We start from the raw sequence: 18,646 nt of genomic DNA on the forward strand, positions 1-18,646 counted from the left end.
AAAAGATATCATTAAGAGCATTAAAGGGGCAAGGCACAGCCTGTAAGAACAATGCCAATATTTATAAAGGACATATATCTAGTTCACCTACAAATCACTAAGAAAAAGTCCAAAAGCCAAAAAAAAAAAAAGGCATGAAGACTTGAACAGGCACCTCACAAAGGAGATCTCCAAATGACTAAGAAACACATAAAAAGGAGCTCCACACCATTAATCATCATGAAAATGAAACCACCACAGTGAGAAACCATTACCCACCCACCAGAATGGCTAGTGTGTAAAAGACTAACAACCCATGTTAGTTCGCTGAGGGTCAATGAAGCACAACTGAAGCTCTTAAGAACCACCCCCTAGGAATAAAACTGATAACAAGCCCTTCAGATAAGTGTTTGGCGGCATCTGTTAATCATACACATGCCTTCTGACCTAGTAATTCAACTCTCAGGGATACACCCAACAGAAAGACATATATATGTTCCCCAAAAAGATGTTCTAAGAATGTTTATAGCCGTATTATTGGTAATAGACAAAATCTGCAAACAGCTCAAGTGCCTTCAACAACAGAATACATAAACCCAGCGTGAAATAGTCATAAGAGGCATATTATATGTCAACATATATTAATTGTGTCTTTTTAGTTTCTGTATTTCTGAAGCTTTGCTAATCCTTGGAGAGACTGCTCCTGGAAGGGCTAGTTGATTCCCAGGGACAGTAAAGGACTCTCCGGCAGGTGTGCCTTTCGTTGGCAAACTAACCAATCCGGAGCCTGCCGCCCCACCCCCAACCCCTGCTTTCTGGAGCTCTTCTGCTCTGAGCCACTATTCCTCCACCCTCAGCCTAGGGTAAGATAGCAGACAGCTAGGCACAGCCCCTACACCCCAGAGCCCGCTGACATTATGTCAGTTCAAACCACCCAATCCTGAGCCTGTTTCCTCTGTGTCACCTATTCATTCCTGCAAGAACCACAACAAAAGCCTTTCTCCTGCTCCCTCGGCGGCCTGGCGGCCTGACTCACCCTGCTGCTTCATCTCGCAGCCCCGTGTGGTGTGTGGGGCATGCGCCCAACTCTTGGGAACTGTAACAAATGGTCTTTTCAATGGTCGGCGTCTCTGGATTTGTTGTCCTCACCATACCAGAATAATAATGATAAAATCTACATTTTAAAACACAGTAAGAATGAATGAACTAAAGTACATACAACAGTAATAATGAATCTCACAAACATGATGTTGAGCAAAAGAAGGCAGTTACAACAGTGTGTAGAGTGTGTGCATTAGAGGTCAATGGTGTTTCTGCTGGTGGGTGTAGTGACTGGAAGGGGGCACGAGGGCAACCCCTGGAGTCACTGACGATGTCCTGTTTCTTAATGTGGGTGTAGCTTGCATGGGTGCATTCACTTTTTGAAAATACACCGTGATATACTGATGGTTTAGGCACTTTTCTGTACCAGTGCTACATGTCAGTTTACATTAGAAAAATCATGAAGATTCAGCCACAACTATATTCAGAATAAAATAGAGAGCATTCCAAAATGGGAAAGAATAAATTATCTGATGCCTCCTATAATAAGTTTAAAAATTAACAATAAAACAAACACTAGGCAGCAGGGAGACAGGAAGAAAAACAAATCAATTAATTAGAGAAACATAAAATACAACAAAATTGATTAAGCAAATTAGACCTAGTTCTTTGAAAAAGATCAATAAAAAAACTTCTGTCTAGTCTAATCAAGCAATAAAGGGAGATAACACTAAAATACACAACAGTGGCAATGAAAAGAGAAATATTTCAACGGATAGATACTTGGAAAATTTGCAAATACGATACAGAGCTTTAGTCATGAATTTGAAAACGCCAGTGTTATACAAGATTTTCTGTAAAGCAGATTACTAAAAATTGCTCAAGGAAATGTAGGAACGAGGAAAGAGAATTTCCAAGATATCAAAGTAATAGCTCCAAGACCAACAACCAGCCCAGGTAATTTTACAAGTTAAATTATTTCCAACTTTCAAGAGCTCTGTCCCTGTAAGTGCAAAAGAATGAGCGGTTCTCTCTCCATGTTAAGCAGGGAGTAGAAGCCTAACACAAGCTGAACATAAGCATCTGAGAGGGAAACTATAGGTCAATGTCATATACGCATGTAGGTGGAAAACCTCAACTGTCATAACAAAAAAGCAAAAGCATCGCTCTATCAAAACGGGTAGCCAGGCTCAACTCCTGGGAAAGGTCTCCTCATTTATAAAAAGGAAAAACACACAGAAAGAAACCACCCTCTTCTCCCACTTGCTACTGTCTTTCTGGGTATGACAGCTAGAACCACCACAGCCATCCGGAAATTATAAAGACAGCTCAAACTACACCCTGAGGATAGCCAAGTAGGAAGATGAAAAAGACCCAAGCCTTTGATCTGGGCACAGAATGTCTGTCTTGGCCAACTCTGGAGCCACCCTAGCTCCAGGCGTCTTTTTATGTGAGATAATAAGACTTCCTTATTGTTTAATCCACCTGAGATGAACATTCTGTTACTTGCAGACGAGTACATTCTAAAAGTGTACAAAGACTGATTAAATTTCAGCAGACGAGTACATTCTATAAGTGTACAAAGACTGATTAAATTTCAGCTGAGAGGAAAAAAAGTGAGAAAAGAGGCTAAGAATGTTTTCAAAATCAACGGCGAGATATGGGAAATTTAGCAGGGCAAAGGGTAGATGTGATGTTCAAATCAACAGGGAAAGGAAAGATTCCTGGATAATAGAAACCAATACTGAAAAACGTAAACGCTAGGTCATCATGTCACAGTTCATCCCAAATCAATCCCAAGGAGATGGCAGGTTAGACTGAAATAAAATCAAACCATAAAAATACTAGAACAAAGTATGGATGAATAGTATTTACTCTGTGAACTGGGTATGACTTTCTAAAAAATACAAATTCATAAATTGTTAAATGTCTGTGTGAAATTATTTTCTTCAAAGCCAAACAATTTATGGGAACAAAATATCTGACACAAATAATTATCAATTCCCTTCTGAAAGACAGGTTATACGAGGTGACAAGAAAAACTTCATCACCAATATAAAAGAGCAAAGGACCTGAGGTGTAATTTACAAAATGTGAAATACAACTGATCAATGACTACATTTTTAAATGCACAATCCCACAAGAAATGCAAATTCATCAACATTATGTTTCCATACTGCTGCAAAATTAGCAAAAATGTTTAATATATCACTCCATGTTTTGAGCACAGGATGTAACAGAGACTTCCACATACTACTGGTGGATATGCAAATTGTTATATCTTTCTATAATCAATTTGAAAAATAGGTGTCAACAATATAAACAACTTTAAAAAATTATTATCCTAGGTTTGGTAATTCCATTTCTTAAAAAGTAGAAGGAAATAAATATAGATGCAATAAAGTTGCATATATTTTGGATGTTCATTACTACATCATTCCATAATAATATGGTGTAAATGCCTAAACATTCATCATATACGAAGATAAAATAAGTGATGGCTCCCTGTAAACTGAGTAATGTATTTCCATTAAAAATCATGGTAAAGAATAAAGGAATGAAAAAATGCTTCCCATATAGCATTAAGTGGAAAGTCAGGATATAAAAATGTATGCACAATAAATAGCAATTTGATAAATATACATATCAATTTCTATATTGTTATGTACAGAGTAAAGGAAAAAAGAAAGAAAATTAAAGAAAGAAGGTAAATGCACCAGAAATGCTAACAGTATTTATTCTTTGGTTCAGAGATTCTAGCTGACTTTTATATTCTTCTTTTCATTTATCTGTATTTTCTAATCGTTCTACCCTAAATGAGCATGTATTGATGCTATCTTCAAAATGAAGTGATAAATGTACTTAAAATGAAACACTTAATTATATCTTTTCCTTATCCCTTTACTCAGATGAAGCGGCAGGGTTTGTTTCCGTTCTCTCAGCTCTATCAAACGCGGTTCTGCACAAGGGTTCGGAACGGTTGACATTTTACTTGGGAAATATGCTGCAAGAATGCTAATCCACGAAGAGACTGAAGTTTATTTCTCTTCCTGTGACTCACTGTGCACAGCTGGGAGCCTCTACAGAGCTGCTTAATAGAGACACTGCACAATGCTCGGGCCGCATTCTCCCGGCCCCACCACTGCCCACCTCCCTTTCTTCTTCATTACGAGATCCACCGTGCAGCTCTTGGCACCAGCTGCTGGAGCCACCAGGTAAAGGATTCCACCTATGCTCTAAGTGGCAGCCCCTACTTCATCACCGGAGCTATCTTGTCTACTGGCTGGTGCCTTTTCCACCTGGCCTCACAGCTTAGAACTTCTGAGCCCTGAGAATGTGGGAAGATGTGTAACACAGTGTAGCAGACCTGGGCAAGAATGTTAATGTTAATGATGCACTTTCAAGCCCGGGGAGGGCCGGGGTCCTATGGCATGGCAATCACTACATGATGAGCAATTATTACTCTATGAATTATCAGCAGCCACAAGGTCCTCCCAGGGACATGACATCAAGGAGGGCATTTGATTCCTGTCCAAAGCCAGCTTTCACAAAGAATGGAAATTGACAGAGAAGACAGAAGAAGCATCTTAAACTGGTTAAAGGAGAAGGAAGCCCTCCCACTTCCTTGGGTCATGGCTGGAATGGGGAGGCCGAGCCAAGGGTATCAGCAGGCTGCAAAAGGAAGGGACTTTGAGGCCCTACTGCTGGTTCTGCAGGGGCAGGTAGAGTGGGGTAATGGGAGGATGGGGTGGAAAGTGGGCTGAGTGGAGTGAGGGGGTCATGGAACTGCATTGTCCTGAGTTCAGAAAGAATGCTCCAGGCCCTCTGCCACACATCACCCTCAGGAAATCTGCCTTCCAGCCCCAGCACAGATACACCCTTGTTAGTGCTACATAATTGAGTTATTCAGTCTCTGAGCCTCGGTTTCCCATGTAGAGCTGCTCAGAAAACCATAAAGATATTCGGGATGGGGGGAAATGGTGCAGGGGAGCCTCAGGACCCTCAACCCCAATTTCCCACCTATTGCAACCACTGCATGTCGGCTTCTACAACTGTTTAATGTATTTGGGTTCCAATTAGATTCTGCTGGAACAGATTTTCTAGGACTAAAGAAAAGCTTGAAGACACTGGACTAAATTCTTTCTCCACCTCTTGGTTCTAACTGGATTCTACTCTATCGCAAGGAGCAAAAACAGCCCTGTTCTCTCTCACCACACCAGAGTATTCTTTGCCCTAGAATGCCAACACATAGAGCAAACTCAGAGGCGTTCCCGATGCTTCCCGCCCACTTTCCTGCCATCCTGGCCAAGGAGGCAGGCCACCCTCCACTAAGCCAGTGAATCAGGTGGATGGCACCCATGGGAAATGAGGTTCAAAGGGCCTCCCCAGGGTGTCAGTGCAACAGGAACTCTGTGTTGGTAGAAGGGAATGAGTCTCCCACATCAGTATCATTAGGATGGAAAAGGGCGGATATCCTCTGTAATCATGTCATGGAAAAAACGTTTCTGCAGCCCTGTAGCTGGTGTTATACTCCAGGCAAGTCATGCTTGTGGGAAAGAAAAAAAAAGACAACCATGTTTTCCTTCTTCCTTTAATCACACCAAAACAGTCCTAAAAACAAAATTTCATCAGAGGCCACATTCCCGGCACACTCTCCCCCTGGGTCTCCATGGAGAGTGGCTATCTGCTCCCACGCATGAAGGGAGAGTGGGCACTGCATAGGCACGCAGAGCCCCCCTCCTGTCTCTGGCCTCAGGCTTCGGTACGTGCTCTGGGGAGGTGCTGGGGTCCAGGGCACGTCAAGGTGGAAGGCCACGTTCTAAGCCTGACTGCATGTCTCTGCTTTTGTGGGGTCTGGAGTAGACAGCTCAGAGAAGGGGTATGGCCCTGCCTGCGAGAAGCTGATGGCCTGCACCACACGGGACAGTACTCACTGCCAAGGGTCGCATCAGGGTCATTACACCCATGGACCCCTTGATTCAACCACAAGGCTCGTGGTATCTGTACCTCCCATCTGAGAAAATGAGGGTTCGGAGAAGGGAAGTGGCTGCAAAAGCTCAGGAGAGGCAGGAGTGACACAAAAGTCCCCAAGTCAGTGAGACAACATTGTAAGGCACCATTGTTCACAGTAGGTGTTCAATAGTTCCTTCTCTGCTCCCTTCTGTCCTACACGAAAGAGTTTCCCATGCCCCCACCTTTGGAAACCTCCATACAGGGGCTTCCAACAATCCTGCCCCAGCTCATGTTATAAGCTGAGGACATTTGCCTGGGTAAGCCCATGGGACTCTCCTTTGCAGATTTCTGTCTGAACACAGAGAAAACCAAGGAGAAATTTGTGGAGCTCTGATAGTAACAAGCATGCACCTCCAGGAGAAATGCCAGGCCAAGTCCCCTGGGAGCTTGACGTGACTTTGCAGCAAAGCCTACCCCCCGTGAGGTTGCTTGGTGATCACCCATGCCAGGCAGCTCCAAGCAGAACACAGAGATGATTGATATTTTGCCTGGAGTTACACAGCGGGCTGGTGACATAGACCTTTGATTTTGCCATCCAGCACTCCCTCAACAAGAACGCACTTCCTGGATGAGATAATTTAATTAGTATTTGTCCAGCACCCTGCGGTGAAAGGCAATCACCTATTCCTTCCATCCTCTGAAGGGGCTGAGTAATCCAGTCTCTTGATGCCACTTAATCTAAAACGTCTGGGTGACTCACCCTCCCTGCGATTTCCCTCCGGAGTATTTACTTTAAGAAAACATCCATTTGCTCCCTAATTTAAACAATTCCTCTTGGTTTAAATCTTAACGAAGCTACTTGGTTTTTGTTTTTGTACCTGTGTTTGTTTGTTTGCTGTAGTTGTTTTTAAACTTATATATACATATGTATATTTACATCCACATAGACACGTATGTATACACATGTCTACATATAGAATATAGAGAAATTATAATAGACCACATAATATATAATATATGGAAATTATATAAATATCAATATAGAGAAAGATATTAGGATATACACATATATCGAGACGTATATCGTCTCCGCAGAGACCCCCTGACCCTGCTCCAACATGACAGCATCTAGCAATCAGCCCAGTTGGCTCCTCTAACCTTTCTGGACTGGGTGTGGCCAGAGAGATGCAGTTGGGGGTTTCTCAGAGTTGCCCCTGCCTCCTTAGCATGAATGATCTTTGCACCACCTTTGTGTGCCATGGGACCCTAACCCTATCCTCAAGTCTGCTGCCCACCCTAAACTTTACTTTTAGGTCACCCCAATTCCCCAGCCCTACCCTTCACAGCCCCATCTTCCACCAGGAACCATAGCTCAGCCCTGCCTTCAAAGGCCGCCCTAGACCAGTGACACTGTCCCAATCGCCTCCTCGCCTGGCTTTATCCTGAAACCTCCCAGACCTTGCTTGAATGCACCATGGGCCTGAATAACAAACATTTGCTATAGTAAATCCCATTCCCCACTTTCCAGATAACTTCTCCTTAACAGAGATAAGCTGCCAGGCAGACAGATAACAACTGGGATATGCGGTTATTAAGGTCAGACTTTAAAATGACAAAAGGATACGTTTTAAAATAAAGCCCACTTGAAAATCAGCTTCCCTTCCAACTCAATTACATTCAGGCCTCCTGCTTGCCGAAGCTCCTTAGACTGAGAGATTCCAGCTCCCATTGGCTTCGGGGTTTTGGAGGAGCGTTGCCATGGCAACAGGGAAGGCCCAGACACCTGAAACAGGAAGTGAAGGACACAGTGCCTCTTGGTCTCTCAGGCACCTGGAGTGGCCAGCGGGGGGTGGGGGGGCCCTAGGATGCAGGGACCCCCACAGCCAGCATTCCCACCTACTGTGGGACATTGTTGTGGAAGCTGAGCTGAAAGAAGGGGGGTAGGGGCAGCAAGGGAGCCAGCAAGCGGGGCCTGAGTGTCTGTAGCCTCTGAGGGGGATGAAGGCAAGGACAGTGGCAGATGTGAATAGTCACCTCCTCAGCAAGTGGCTACACTCTGCAAGCCCCTTTTGTATCTGGGTGACTAAAAGGGCTCCCTGATTCTGGTTGCTCCTTACCAGGTGGGAGTCCCAACACAAGCCAATTTCTGTTGGGTTCCTGAATGACCTGGACCAATGCTGACCATTCCTGGCCCCCCCACCAAGGCTCCCAGCTTTGGGCATCCCTAACAGACATTACGAGGTCTCCCTGAGGCCCTTGACATTGCATGTCACACCTTGGCCCTCCAGGGTACCACACCATAGAGGCCAACATCCTTTACGATGCCACAAACAAACCCCTGAGCTCCAAAACGTCATCAAAACCTGTGTGGCACTGTTGCATCCCAACCAATTACTCAACCTCCCATTTATATGACCAACCGGTGACTCCACCTTCCGTCCTAAGATGGATTGAACCTCCCCAACTCCCACATCACACATGGGCCCCCGGTCATCCCAGTCCCTCTGTGGGGAGCCAGTCCTCCTCCCATGTGATAACCGATGACCACCCTGGCATGTTCTCTAGCCCTCACACCCTCCACCGCTCCACACATGTATCTTTCTACCTGGTCCTCAAGGAGTACAGCCAAAGAATGCCATCACCCAGACTGGCAATCTCCCAAGAACACGTTAGCCTTTCCTGCCCCTGCACTGCCCCCAGCCAATGCCGGAGGACAGGCTAGAAGGCTCTTTGCCAAGGGTTTATCCTGCTACAGTGAGAGCTCACTATGCCCTTCATCTTTTGGGCCCTGATGAGTAGAGACATCCTCCTTTCAAGTGTATAGAAATGTATGTGTGTGAGTGTGTCTGTGTGTGATTATATGAGCCTGTGCCTGAGTGTATGGCAACCAGTTAATGCCCTGACAAACACATGGGCCTTCTGTGCGGACCATTCCTGGGAGTGCATCTAAGCCAGCTGAGTGGCCGGGCTGTGTAACCCCACCATCAGCTCCACACCGGCTCGCAGTGACCACATCTGAGGTTCTCGGATAACTGTGCTAATATCTTGCTTCCTACATTGACCTCTCGGTCCCAATATCTACTAGCTTCTTGACTTCCCAAGCCTCCCCTTAACTTTGGGGGTTCCAACCCTGGGTAAAAGCTGCCTCCTCCACCCCCAAGTCTTCAGTCCTGAAAATCCTTCATAGGAGGAGAGAGGAAGAGGCAAGGTATTACTGGAAAGAGACCCCAGGCCTGCCACTAGCATGAGCACCAAATAAAACCACCAAACCCCACCCGGAGCTACGCAGCTTGTCTGCCTCTCCTTTCTTCCTCCACTGGGCTCTACTGCCCCCTGCTCCTCACCCTCCTCATGGTTCATTTTTCTGTTCATGGCTTTGTCTCACTCTTAGATCTGGGGGACACTGGCGGGAACCTTGGACTCTTGCCTCAGCCACAGTTATACCTGTCCCTGCCGTTGGGCTGATCTCAGCCCCTCTGGGAAAACACGACACCCCTTCCAGCCTCAGGCCTGCTTGGTTGGCTGTCCAGGGCCAAGCAGCAGGACCAGGTGGTGCCAGGGGCCCTGCTATACTCAGAGACTGCATTAGCAGAACTTCCTGGTTGAAAAACTCTCTGAGCCTTCTCCACACTGTGCCGCACAAACCCTGCTCAGAACACAGAGCCAGTGGCACCACTGAAGGGGGGGGGGGGGCTGAGACTTACTTTACGCATGTCTTTGCCAAAGGTCTCACTGTAGGTTGTGCCAAGGATTTCAAACTGGACGTAGGGATTCGAGCTGTCCTCCCGAAACTCCATCACCCCTGTGAGACCAGTGATGTGGCCCTGCAGGAGAGAAGGAAAACTCATTGAGGAAAACCTGGATGGGGTAAGGGATGGAATCCCAAAGATGAAGAAGGAGAAGGAAGTAGTCACCGAGAATGGGACGATCAAGATCTTAAGGAAGCAGTGGACAGGCTGTAATGAGGGCAGAGCTGCTAGCAGTCCTATAGCCCCAGAATAGGATTGACACTTCCCAGACCTCTGCTCACAGGGGACATTCCAAAGGCTTGTACTTGACATTCATGATGAGAACACCTGCTCTGTGCCACATGTCATGCTAGCAATGAGATCAAAGAATGACAGCTTTGTTTCCACCCTCCTAGAGCTTACAGTCTTCCCTCGCAATCTGCTCCAGAGGTCACCTGAGCCTGAGCCAAGAGGGAGGTCAAAGGTCAACAGAGCCATATCAGACCCATGGCGGTAAGTTACAGGGCAGCAAGCATGCACCCTGGAGGCCAACACCATCTCAAGTCCTGGCTTTGCCGCCTGTGCCACCCTGGGCAAGCCATCTCCCATCATCTCCAGCCTGGAGTTAATGAGCTCCACATCACAGAGCCTGCAAGCATTGAAGGATGAAATGTGTATAAAGCACGGTGTCTGACACAGACTGGATATGGTGGGTGTGGAAGACTTGCCCCTCTCTCTGGCCGTTCACAGGGCTCTGTAGGAGCAGGTGGCCGAGGGGCTGGGGGAGCCTTCAAGCCTAGGGTGGGGGTGTCATCAAGCCTTGATCTCCCATAGACTGTGAGCTGGGAGAGTCCCAGAGCCTGAGCTGGCCAGAGAGGGGCCCCAGCTCTGGCTCGGGCTGCAGTAAATTCAACCAACACGAGAATATGTTCACTGCTACATGACACCATGCACAATTGATTGGGACTACAACTCCTAGCACTATAGATTTCCCTAAATGTTCTTCTGAAGCCTCTGAAAGCCAATTCACTCTAACAAGTCTGTGGATTACCCAGTTCACTCCAGATTCAGCCTTCCACCTTGGTGTCGTGCCTCAGTGTGTGCAACACATCATCAGTGCAGAATGCATGTGCACACGCACACATACACAAGCTAAGGTCTTGGTCATCAACACATGCACTAATGATGAGACAGGCTCTCTTATGAACAGTGGCTATTTGGCACACATGAGCTGGGCAGTTGCCTCCATTGTTTGCTTACTTATGACCTCGGGCAAGTTACTTAACCTCTGAAAATCCAAACTCCTTGTAGAAAAACAGAGATGATGATGATAATAATAATAATAATAATAATAATAATAATAATACATATCCATGAAGCCCAGCTCACCAGCCCTCAATGCTGGGAAAGGAAGAGTGGCATGGAGAGAGGCCTGGGAGGGGCCTGCAGGGGCAATCACACAAAGAACTAAGCTTCAGACCACCTGCTCAAGGGGGTGGGATGTGTGTGCGTGTGCATGTGTGCAAGGAAGGGCCTGTCTTGGGCTTTAGCCAGGTGGGTGTCCCCTTACACACACCTTTTTGATTGTATCCAGCATAGACCTCCCTCCATTCCATGGCTTGGTGGACTTGCGTATACAATTCAGGCTCGCCATGCTATGCCATTTCCGGTCCTCCAGCTTCCGGTGGAAGGCGTTGGCCAACATCAGGACGCTGTCATACAGGTAAAGGTTGGAGATCTGCAAACACAAAGGCAGTGAAACCCTTTCCACTGATGCATTTTCAGAGATGAGGGGAAACCAGCTGAGGTCTTGGGTGATCCAGGATGCCAACGTTAACAAGCGGTGCACAGTATCTACACCACAATCCTCTAGCTTCATCCAAAAACTGGGCCAGGCAATGGAGTCGTAAGCAGAATAAGAACTAGCCCTGCTTCAGGAACTAGAGTGGGAGGTGGATGTGTCCATCAATAGGAGAACCAGCATGGTCAGCCCTGTGGTTGAGACTTGCACACAGGCTTTGTGCAAGATTAGAATGGGACATCTTGCTTGGGTGACACAGGATGGGGGAAGGATGGGCAGAAAGCTTGGTCTAGAAGGATTCGTAGGATAAAAGGCGGGGAGCATTATAGGGAGGCAGCGTTATGCAAAGGCATGAAGGTACAAAGAAGCAGGGTCAGGTAGGGCAGGGTCCAGCAGCACTGCCCGTGAAGGATCAGATATGAAAGATTTTAGGCTTTATGGACCTTACAGTCTCTTTCACAGTGCTCAACTCTGCTGTTATAGCAGAAAAACAGCCACAGACAACACATACACAAAGGATGTGTTAATAAATCTTTATTAAGAAATAAAGATTTAGATGAAATTAGATTAAAAAAAATAGGCAATGAGCTGGATCCAGCCCGAGGACCACAAGTGGCCACGCCCTGGGTTAGAGGGACTGAACACAGTACCAAATGTCTGCATCAAAGGGTATTATAGAGAGGAAGTGGGATTGAGGGGGACGCAGGGATCAGGGATCTAGCCATGTTGAACCTTGTGGGCCATGCTAAGGAGTAACAACATAGGTGACTTCAGAGAGAAGGACGCCACTGGTGGATCTGTGCCCAGAAGTCAGATCTGTGTCTTGGAACGATTGCTCTGGTCCCCAGATGGGCCTCAGGTAAATGGTGGCCTGACTGACACTGGCAGCTTATGTTGATGGAGATTCTAAGGCCACAGAGCCCGCTCTGCAGGGGCATCACCACCAGCCAGGGGATGCATTTGGGGATTGCAAGTGTTCACATATGAGAAGTACCCCCTGCTGAGCCATCTGCTATGGAGAGATGGCTCACGGAAGACACAAAACCCACCTCAGAGCTCCCAAGAGCAGGAGTGTGAGGGAGACGTTGGAACAGTGGTGAGGAGAGCAGCACCATAGCGCTGGTATCCAGGGATGGGACAGGTCTGGCTCACTCTCCTAACGGCAATTCAAGACCCTGATCTGCATGAGCCTGAACACCTGCACCTACTCTCTCAGGGGCCCATCCAGAGCCCTCTGCAGGAAGGAAGGCAACCCTGTACTTCACCTCAGCCCACTCCTCCATGGGGGTGTCATGGAGCACAAAGGGAGGAGAGTAAGGTGAGGGGGTGGGGAGGAGGTGATGTCCACCCTTGTTCAGGTGTGTGGTCCCTCCTGGGTAACTGTTGCACAAACAACCATCAGCTGAAGTGGGTCAAGGGGATGATTCTTTACACACCTAAGCAGCGAGGTGTCTGCTAAAAATATTTCAGAAAAACAAAATCACTGGATATAAATAGGAGAATGTGTCAACCTCACAGGACTCCCAGGAGAATCAAATAAGATCCTTGGTCTGCAGAAAGAACCCTTACTGCCTCCCAGCCTTACCTCTCACCACTCCCCAGTATGGCCCTCATACCCCAGTACCTACTCGCCTTGTTCTCCACCTGCACTTTCTTTCCTCGTCTTGGACTGGGTGCCCCCAAAGCAGAGCCCCAGACAAGAGCTTGGGTAGCACCAAACACCCTCGGCAACTGACATCAGCGGTGGGCAACAGGAGCTAGTGCAAGACATCAAAACCATCTGCTACATCATGACTGTCGAGCAACTCATGCTAACACCCCGGGGCGTTCCCGCCACAGCATGTCAAGCAGAGCTGACCACTTCTTCTGCAGGTGTCCGTGTGTCCTGGCCATGCCTGCAGAGCCCTGTCTTATCCACCTGCAACCCGCACCCTTACAGCGGGCACAGGACTGTGGGCCACTAAGGCCTGTGGAGGAAGGGGGTGGAGGATGGACAGGCGATGTTTCAGATGTGGCAGGAGTGTGCCTGGGATGACTGAGCACTGCTGACTGAGCCAAGGCCTCAGGCCGAGGGGAAGCAGGCATTTCAGTGGCTGGCACCCTGTTCCAGAGGCCCGCGGTACACAGGTGCTCACCTGACAGCAGAGAGCAGTCATTCCCATCACCGAGAACCCACCTCCCATCCTACAGGGAACACCAGAACTGGGTCTCCAGCCCTGGAGCCCTGGGGGCACATTTCCCCCATGAGAAAGACTAACCCACTCTCTGTGCTTGTCAGACCCCCCAGCTCTCAGGAGCTCCTACCACTGCAAAATGATTGTTGACATGTCCACCTCCCCTCTGGAATACAAACTCATAATGGAGATGTTATAGGAGAATGCCAGCTATGTAGAGTTGGCTTGGTTTATTTTATTTTTTCCAAAAGAATAACTCAAAGCTGAGAGTCCTTGATAACATGAAGATTTCTCTTCTCAAGACATTCATGGGTCTCCCAGCCACCCACTCCTAACTGATGCTATTCAACCAGCCGGGACCGTTTGACCCACATTATGTCCTATGCACACATGCACACCACTTGGGACAGCACCACCCCAGCTGTGACCCAGACTAGCACCCAACGGAATATCCCTTTTTGCCTCCGGCACTTCTATTCACAATGAATTAAGGTACTTAATGAGTGTATGAATGCAGAGAGGCTGGCAATGAAGAGGCAAAAACAGGATGTGACTCAGAAAGGCTAAACGAAGCCCTCAGTCCTCTCACAAGTATGTCTTCTGGGAAGGGTGAACGCATTTCAGGTCAAATAAACAAGCTTTCAGTTGAAAGGCTTTAGCAATGCTCTTTTCCAAGTAGACATATCTGGAAATATATACATATATGTTATAGATATAACATACATATATACATAAATGTGTACATATTCATATATAACTTGTAAATAACTTTTATATATATGTATATATATAACTTTTTTCTTACCATCTCTAAACACAGCATCCAGCACCAACCATATGGTTGGCATATGGTTGGTGCTTAATGTATACTTGATGGATGGATGGTGGATGGATGGAAGGATAAATGGATAGATGGATGAGGGGATGGGGAGGTGGGAGGGGGGAGGGGCAGATGGATGGAAGGATGGAGGGGGAGATGGATGGATGGACGGACAGACAGATGGACAGATGGATGGATGGAGGATGGATCTCTTGCTAAGAGGATATACACCAATCTTGGTTCCCCAAAAGAGAAAACAGTAGGAAGAAGAGACTGGCCACCTCCACTTTGACTTGGGAGAGAACTTCCTTTGTTCAAACACAACTTGCTTCTCATTTACAGCCTATTCAAAATGCCTTCTTGATCCCCATTTGGAGCTCCACCTTCTCTCACTCCTGTCCCTTCTCCTGGTCAGATTCTATGTCAGTACTTCTCCCTGTTGTAGGCAGACACTAACACCCTGTGTTGATCTGTGGCCCCGTCTTTGCTGTCCAACCTCAGCATCCTCACAGTTAGGTGATCTGCCAGGTTCACTGGTGGGGATGCAAAGAGAGGGAACTACCCTTCCAGTCTTGTCTGGAGACTGGAGATAGGACCTTTGGGGGAAAGATCAAGAGCAGATAGTAGAAAGGCAGACTCTGCTTGGGGCTCCATCTGAGTCCTAACAGACATAAGGCAAGCCTTTTCTCAGGAGAGGTGGGTGGAGACCAAGTGTCAGGGCTTGGTCACGATGAGCCCCTGGACCAAGAGGAGTGGTCTGGAAGGAGAGAGACTCCCAGCTGCATGAACACTCACTCACTGTTGGGCTCAAGGGGCTAACAGCCCAAGCTGAGCTCCAGGCCACAGGGACAGAGAAAAGGGGCCTGGTTTGAAGGAATCCTTGCCTCTCTCCCTCACTTCTCAGTTAAGGCACAGCACAGAGCTCATTCACAGAAGACAGACAAGCAGAGCAGGTACTGTCACTATTTAAACCTTCATCCCCTCTGGCTGGCCTAGGGCCATTGCAGCACAAAAGTGACAAGGAACCAAAAAAAGCATTTCAGGTGAAAGTAGACCTGAGAAGCAGAAGACAGACCAAAGTTTGAAGCCAAGGACAAAGTCAGAGGCAGACAAAAGCCAGAGCCAGGCAAGGGGCCTGAGGCTGGAGCCTGTGCCCTCCATCCTAGATGGGGACAGAGATGGAATAGAGCCCAGCTAGTTCAATTCACCACCCTAGAGATGTATGCCTGATTCCTCTTTCAATGCCACACCATACGACTCCGACTCAACTGTGTCTGCAGCTCAGTGGGGTGGCCTGGCAGGATGAGCAAGAGCTTTGGATTCATCCTAACCTGGGCCAGCTTTGTTCACTGCCATTCATTCCTCCAGTGCATGGATCTAGCAAGTGCTAGATCTAGTAAATGCTTACTGAATGGGTGACTTGAATCTCCACTTGCACTCACATGTTGAACAAGCCCGTTAATGCTCTGGATTCATCTCGATGACAATCAAATCCAATGGATCAATGCCCCCGGAGAGGGGCAGTGGGGGTGGCCCCGACTTACTTGCCTGAGAAATGTGGATGGTAGTACTCCTGTGTGCCAGGTACTGTCCTAAGCTCTCTGTATGTAGCTTCATTTTTGGGGGGAGCAGAGATAGGAAGAAATGGAGGCGGGGGAATAAAGGATCTACACAGGCTCCTAACTTCAATGTGGATGGTCTGAGAGCTCCTCCAGGGTGTCCCGTCTCTGAGCCCAGCATGGGTCTGGTACACAGAAGCCTCAGGACCACGGGAAACTGAACTTGTACCTGCCAATACCATTCACCCTCTCCTCCAGTGCCCCTTGGTCTGAAAGCTTTTCAAGGGCGAGCAGGTGTCATATCTGGATTTTGCAGCTGGTGGCTGGAAAGTCTGAGCGAGGATCCCCCTGAGCGTTACATGCCCAGCTCGGCCCTAAAGCTGCTTGCCTGGACACGTGTCCCTGGTCTCCTCCTGCCCCAGCAACGAAGTCACAGCTGCCACCGCCCCCGGGACTGAGCCAGCCCTTCCGGGGCTGCATGGGCTGAGGCGCTACAGAGCTGCCTGTTATGGGGAAGGCCACTTCTCTACCCCCAGCGTGCTCCATAAAAGGTACCAACATAGGAAGGTCCAGAGTGGGGGCCTCACTATGCCCTGACTCAGGTTCCTGAAAGGGAGGTGGCTTGGCCCACTGCAGGGGAAGGTCTGACATTGGCACTGCAGGGCTGGCTCAGCCATAGGGGCCTTCCGCACAGCCCATCCTGCAGTGAGACCATCCAGGTGGGCAGGAGAAAAGGGGAGGCAGGCAGAGATGACTAGAACAGGGGCAGCTGCAGCCCCGCCCAGCCCAGGGGGAAAGCACCATGTTCTATACTCTGCCACCTGCTACCTGCCCCTGCCCAGACTTAGGGGTTTCAATCCCAAGGACGCTTCCTTATGTCCTCTCTATGTGATGACCTACCACAACCACAGCATGGCTCAGCTGCCCTCATTTCTCCCTAGAGAAACAGTAACCACTGCTTACCTCATCTTCCAGCCTTGGGCGCTCCCCCTCCCCTCCCCCACAGAGTTGTCTCTCTTGGAGGCACATCCTACCCTGACACATCGCCAAGGACTACACCCCCATCCTTAGTACCCTGGCGGCTACCCTCTGCTCTGACTGAACTCTAACACTTCTCGCCTCCCACCCCTCCCCTCAGACACACTGAACTCTGCCCCTGCTCTCCTGGGCCTCTGGGTTTCTGCATATGCCATTTTTTCTAACCCGTACATGCTACAGAATAGAGATGAAACATCCCCATTTATTTAGAGTTTGTGGGAATTAAAGAGAGAGCTTTTGTGAAATGTCTAACACAGGAATCGGCACATAAGTGCATAATGAGTGTTTGTGGAATTAATGAATATTAAATGAATAGATTTAAATCTGTTCTTAGAAAAAAAAACACCAAGGTAAAGATACATCAAGGTATTTGCAAAGAGAATGCTTCTTAGAATATGACTTAGAATAGAGGATAGAGGCCACACTGGGAAAAGGGTATAGGAGCTCTGGAACGAGATGTTCCATGGGGAATTGTCCATTTCCAATCAGAATCTGGGGTATGCATTTCCAGGAGATTGGGGAGTAGGTGGGGGAAGGGATCCTGGCAAGGCTTGCATTTCCAAAGCCAATAAGCTATGCAGGAAGTGGGTCCTCAGGAGGGAAATAGGAAAGGTGAGGACACAATTCCGGGAGGTAGAGGACAGAATTTGGCCAGGAGCTCTTGACTGGGGCTTGCAAGCTCTTGAGAAACCCAGGTAGACCCTCCTGGCTGCTGGATAACCAAAGACCAATCGCATGAAGCCAACTGAGGACCCAGGATGGAAAAACAGATTTTATTTTTTTAAGAGTTAGCACCAGAACCCCTACTACATCAGTAACTATATTTTATTTAGGAAAATACCTGTGTCAGCACAAGCAAAGGCTACCAGTAAAATTGTTAAGTTGATCTTCATGAAAAAATAAGGAGAATTTACTTTGGAGTCAAGACCCAGAGAGAGAAAATAGAGGATGGATAGGGAGGCCAGCAGGAAAGAGAGGGTGGAGCCTGAGGGGGAGGGGACAAGCAGGGAACATTCCCCAGCAGGAGGGGACTTAGGACCTCACAGGCTGTTTGTGCCACTACAATTCCAATAGCCCACCCTGCCCCCACCACATGTGACAGCATCTTTGAGACTTGGATTTGTCCGTGAAGCCAAGAAAGGCACTGATTTCGCATCTGGGTCAGCCCTGAGTGAGGTGCAGGCCGCCCCATCAGAAGCCCGGATGATCCGTTTACTTACCTGAGTCCCCAGAAGCAGGATTAGGGTGAGGAGAAATGAAAATATAAGCCCCCCTGGGAAATATGCTAAGCTCTTCAGGAGAGCTATCTTCTTCTGATCCTATCTGGACCCCAGCAGGCAGAGACCTGTGCCCACCTCCCTCAGACCGGAAGGGAGAGGCCCCTGACAGACGATGGCCCTGCTGTGAAGCCGGCTGTCTGCCCTCCCGGCGCTCAGTGCATGTTTCCCTGTAGTAAATCTGAGGGTGCTCCAGCCTTGTCTCCATTATACTCCAGGGCCCAGGGAATTGTTGTGCCTTCACATTATCAAGGGAAGAATCATGCTTGAAGGCAA

At 48.0% G+C, this 18,646-nt stretch overlaps 1 protein-coding gene across 3 annotated transcripts in view; it reads right to left on the reverse strand.

The window, feature by feature from the left end:
- The window catches only part of GRID1 (glutamate ionotropic receptor delta type subunit 1), a 774,024-nt gene that overhangs the window by 270,504 nt on the left and 484,874 nt on the right, over window positions 1-18,646 (reverse strand). For all 3 annotated transcript variants that reach the window (XM_032423996.1, XM_032423994.1, XM_032423993.1), the window contains exons 7-8: window positions 11,278-11,439; window positions 9,678-9,797 (exon numbers count right to left, since the gene is read on the reverse strand). In XM_032423996.1, the coding sequence (XP_032279887.1) occupies window positions 9,678-9,797; window positions 11,278-11,439 (282 nt within the window). The remainder of the gene's footprint in view (window positions 1-9,677; window positions 9,798-11,277; window positions 11,440-18,646) is intronic.

The sequence above is a fragment of the Phoca vitulina genome, unplaced genomic scaffold, assembly GCF_004348235.1.
Source record: "Phoca vitulina isolate PV1807 unplaced genomic scaffold, GSC_HSeal_1.0 scaffold29, whole genome shotgun sequence".
Classification (NCBI taxonomy): domain Eukaryota; kingdom Metazoa; phylum Chordata; class Mammalia; order Carnivora; family Phocidae; genus Phoca; species Phoca vitulina.